This window comes from Cariama cristata, unplaced genomic scaffold, assembly GCF_000690535.1.
Source record: "Cariama cristata isolate BGI_N322 unplaced genomic scaffold, ASM69053v1 scaffold13026, whole genome shotgun sequence".
Lineage (NCBI taxonomy): Eukaryota > Metazoa > Chordata > Aves > Cariamiformes > Cariamidae > Cariama > Cariama cristata.
Window position 1 is genome coordinate 23,760 of NW_009623844.1, and position 4,763 is coordinate 28,522.

The 4,763-nt window shown below is 46.7% G+C and overlaps 1 protein-coding gene across 2 annotated transcripts in view; it reads left to right on the forward strand.

Moving 5' to 3' along the window:
- Nucleotides 1–2,263, forward strand: part of ASCC2 (activating signal cointegrator 1 complex subunit 2) — a 24,274-nt gene extending 22,011 nt beyond the window's left edge. For both annotated transcript variants that reach the window (XM_009702927.1, XM_009702928.1), the window contains 3 exons: nt 822–930; nt 1,499–1,575; nt 2,095–2,263. In XM_009702927.1, the coding sequence (XP_009701229.1) occupies nt 822–930; nt 1,499–1,575; nt 2,095–2,263 (355 nt within the window). The remainder of the gene's footprint in view (nt 1–821; nt 931–1,498; nt 1,576–2,094) is intronic.
- Nucleotides 2,264–4,763: the final 2,500 nt, after the last annotated feature.

Sequence of the window (4,763 nt, forward strand, 5' to 3'; positions counted from 1 at the left end):
CTGAAAACTAGATCTATAGGTTTGAAGTAACAAAGGCTTTTTTTCTGATTTTACATTTATTTCTTTGATAGTGGAATCATGGGTCTGAATTCCAATAGAATTTAAGCACATACACACATATACACACATATATATATATAAAAGAAGAGCTATAGGCGTGTGGTAAGTTCTGCCTCCACCCCCCTAGGCCCTTTGCCGCTCTGCGTGTTCACGGTGATTCATAAAGCTTGCTGGATTTCTCAAAAGTATTTCCCCCTATATGAAACTGGGGCACACTGCTGAAACTGGGGGTTCCGTGGATAACCACTGACCAGTCATAGAGGTTTTAGAGCACAGCACTTTCAGAGCATTAACGTTTCTGTCTGAGCTTGAGGTTTGAGGGTTTGTCTCTGTACAATAGATGCTCCCTGACTGGTGAGCTAAAGCCTAGCAAAGTATATTCCTCACCACTGCCTGTGGCTGTGCCTGGGTCCCCTTCTCCCAGAGGAAGCAGTTCTTTCCTTGGAGAAATTCCTTGTCAGGTTTCAGGTTTTTCCTGACCTGCTCCTTTTCTTAACTATTATTATTTTCAATAGTAACTTCATAGTGAACATTCCCCAGTGAAGAACATGTATGTGTTCATTAATTGCTCATACTAAATGTGTCATTGGCTACTGGGTCTCTTTTTTCTTTTTTTTTTTTCTTCAGAAAAAGAACCAAGTCCATGAAACTTGCAGATTCTCATTTTTTTTAAAGATATGCAAACCAAAGGATATGCTGTTCAGTGAAATGTTTGTGGCTGTACTGCCTTCATTGCTGACTGTTTGTGTCTTAATTTGCAGGCCGTTCACAATTCCTCAGGTCTTGAGACCTAAAGGACAGGAGGAAGGACAGGAGGAAGAGGATGAAGAGGAAGAGGAAGAGGAGGAAGCTGAAAAGGAAAGAACAAAGGTGACATTTCATTTGCGGTTGGAGTTGCATTAAGATTTACTGTGTCTTATCTGCTTCACCTGCAGAGTGATGTGGAGCAGATTTCCTCTTTCAGAGAATGAATCTTTTAACGGTGCGTGGAGACTGAGCTGCTTTTCAGAGTGGCTTCTTCTGCGGTCTGCTGGACTGTGAAATGTCCCCTGAGTGCAGCTACCCACTGCTTGCCCGGCTAACCATGCTGGAGCAATGACACTTACTCCGTGGAGAGGTTTAATCTCCTTTATTCCATAGACAGACAATGCCAGCAGAACACTTTAAGGGTCACTAATGCTCTGTTGTCATGGATATACTGGAAATAGTGATGTTGATGGTGTTGCTGGCAGAGGTAGGATGTGGGAAGAAGGCTCAGTCAGGTTTTCTGCCAGGTTTTGTGTTTAGAGTCACTGACACCAATCCTGCTGGCTCAGCCAGAAGAGATAAAGAACAATGAATTGACTGTGATCCATGGTCCAACAGAGTCACCTCCTGCTCCCGCCTTTTGCACAATGCTGATGAGTTCACTGACGCCTTTCCTTCTTTCCCATGGTAGGACCATTTTGTGCAGGACCCAGCCATACTGCGGGAGAGGGCTGAAGCCAGGCGGCTGGCTTACCTTGCGAGGAAGGGGTAAGTAAACATTTCCCTCTGTGGGGTGGAACTGGCTCTGCAGTTAGCAGGTGTTTTGCTGCTGACTGGAATTGTTGAGGGTATACCTGTTCCTTAACACTCCTTTACGTCAGGGTCACTGCCACAGTGATGTTAACTTCCTCGCCCAGCTTTTACTTGGCTGCTGGTTGTTCTGTCCCATCAAATGGGTAGGCATGTCCCTTTATCATAAGCAGCAGAACACTGTGCAAGATAGGATCTTGGAGAGCACAGCTTCCCAGAACCTGAACAGCTCCCACAGAGATTTCAGGATCATTTAATAGTTGGTTTTAGCTGACGGACTCAGCGTGTAGAAGGATGCAGTCATTGTGGCCAATGCTGATACTCAGCTATTGCAGAAGCCATGCAGAGCTGGAGTTAGCCGAGGCTCCAGGTCTGACAGCTGAACTCCTCACACCCAGTTGTTTCTTGGGATCAGTATATTTTGTCCCCCAAGTGTGCAGTGTGCTTTTTGTGATGGTCTTTTTCTGTGTACTGCAGGCACAAGCACGACAGCTCTGCTGTTGTTGGGAACGTGAAGGGCCACGGGCAGAACCGAGAAACAGTGCAGGAACGAAGGAAGAAGGAAGCAAACAAAAGTACAAGAGCTAACCATAATCGACGAGTCATGGCTGACAGAAAGCGGAATAAAGGCATGATTCCTTCCTGAAAGACGCTTAGCGCAGGTGTTGCATCATGCCCAGTCCTCTGCTTAGGAGGAGGCAGTCATGCTCCGTTCCCTCGACACTCCCTTTGCTCAGGGGACTGGATGTTGTGGTTCAATACCTGGCACTTCAGCTCATGCAGAATCGCACACCCTGTGGGAGGGCTGCCCGTTCATGGAAAGGAACTGCCCTCCAGACAGACCCTGGCTGCTCTTCAGTTTATAGAGAGACATGTGTACGACGGTGGGCTGCACCGCGATGCATTGGACAGGCTGCACCAGCCATTCGTTTCCTTTTGTACTATTTATAATTCTGAGAATTTTATTTTTCATACTGGCTCCTTGCACCCTCTCCACAACTCAAGCGGGCTTCCAGGCCATGCAGTGGGCAGCTCCGAGAGCAGGGCTTCCCTGGAACAGCCCTCACAGCTTTCTGCTCCACTGAAATGCCTTATCCTGAAGTACAACTGGAAGGTTGATAGGAAAATGCTCAGGCTATTCCGATTGCCAACACACACACAGGAGTTCAGGTGAATAAGACCTTATCATAAACTTCTGTCCCTTGAATGAGACGTGTGAAAACAGAACGTGCAAATAAATGATTTACATCTTTTAGTTGGTGTTTTAGGCTCGTATGAACCGTATTGATCTTTAACTTGGAGGAACCTCAACAAGCCTTTTAACGTGCTGTATCTGCAGGCAGTGAAAGTCACTTGCTGTTTTGTGTTGGTGTAGTGTAATGAGATCTAGCCACAGCCACTGAGACTAAAGATACTTGAAAATCAGGATCAAGGCATCCTAAGCAGGATGACAGTACTATGGAAATCGGAGTTGAAGGCAGCAGGGTCAGAGTCCCTGGGGAGCTGCCTCTTCAATAACTGCTTGTCACACTCTGTGAAGCAGAACTGCCCTGATCATCATGTTTGCTGTTGGGAAGACTGGGAGCTAATAGTAGACAGCAGTTTGTAGTTCCTGAAAGGACTTCTCCTGAGGGCTGCCTTTCATTTTGGAGTTGTTCCCTGGGCAGGGAGACACTCAAATTACCGAGTTTACTTTGTAACCTGTAAGGTGCACAAATGCCATGGCAATGGCTGCTACACTGTTCCTAGGTGAGCCTGGAGTACCTGCCAGCAGCTGGTGATAAAACTGTTCCAGTGCTGCTGTTAGGGAGCATTAGCACGTTTTTGGATTACGGACCCCATCATGGAGATGAACTTCCAGGTAAACAATTAGGCTTTGCTTGGTTAATCTGCTCCGAGTGCCATCTGCCCACCACCACCCTCTGTGTTTTTTCTAGTACCGCAAAGGTGCCTGTAGCTGTCATCCACACGCTGAGAAAGTTAGCAGTGGGTTATGTAGCGTTGGAGCTCCTGTTCAGGGTAAACCTAGTGCTGCCTTCCCACTTCGAACACTGCAGAAGGAGCGCGTTGGTAATAAGCTCTGTAGGCACGTACGTTGCTGCCTAGTTTTACGCAGAGGGCGGGGACTACGGGGCTGTATGGTTAGTGCTGCTGCCAAACGCTGTTGTGCTTGGGCTCTTTTCAGAAAGTGTAGAAATGGCTGTCACTGTTATGCAAAGAAGATGATGAAGTCCCGAGTCCTTTGAGGACAAGATTTTTCTTTGCATATCAGTACTGCCCAAACCCCCTAATGACAAGGCATTGGGAAAAGGGAATTGCATTTACCAACTTCCCCAAATCTACTGTCAAGGGAAATCACCTGTGAGGATAACTAACACTCTGCTCTTCTTTAGCTACTGTTCTCTGGACTAATAGCTTCATTTACTCTCTGCCAGCCTGCTACAATGCTGTCTCCCCCTTCCTAATACTGTATTCATCCTTAGTTCTTGCTTCTAAGAAGCTGCAAATCTCTATCGCCTGCTCAGCATAGCGTGAAGCTATCAGCACTGCAGACAGAGCTGGTAGTAAAGCAGGCGGTCTTACGCTGTATGAGATTATCCTAAGAAAGCTTAAACCATTCCTCTTAAGCACCTCTATAAAAGCACATCTGGGCCTGTGAAAGCTGTAGTTGTGTTTTGCTCAAAAAACACAAGCACAATGTTTTTTTAAGTCCTCTTTGTGTTCTTTGAGTAAAAAAAATAAAAGCTCCTGATACCTATTTGCAAACCCAATAAAGCTCCTTTGATTAGCTATGGCTCTAATTTGCTCTACCTCGTCCATTGCTACAATTCCTCCTTACTAGTGAAAATATAGTGAGGAGGGAGAGATGTGGCTTCTGGGCTGGTGCAGTGGGAAAGGGGGAAGAGCAGGAGTCACTCAGCCAGATCTTCCTACAGCCACCCGAGAGCCCAGAGTAATTAACGGACTCATTACCCCAAACTACCTGAACAGCTCTTCCCCAGGAAGAAAGAAGTGTTTGAAATGGCCACCGAGAGTAACAGGGGTGAAGCTGCTGAGGGAATTACTCCTTCCCCTCTGGCAGCTGCTGGAGCTCCTTGCTTGCAGAGGCGATTCCCCTTTGAGCAGACAGGATGGAGACAGGCTTG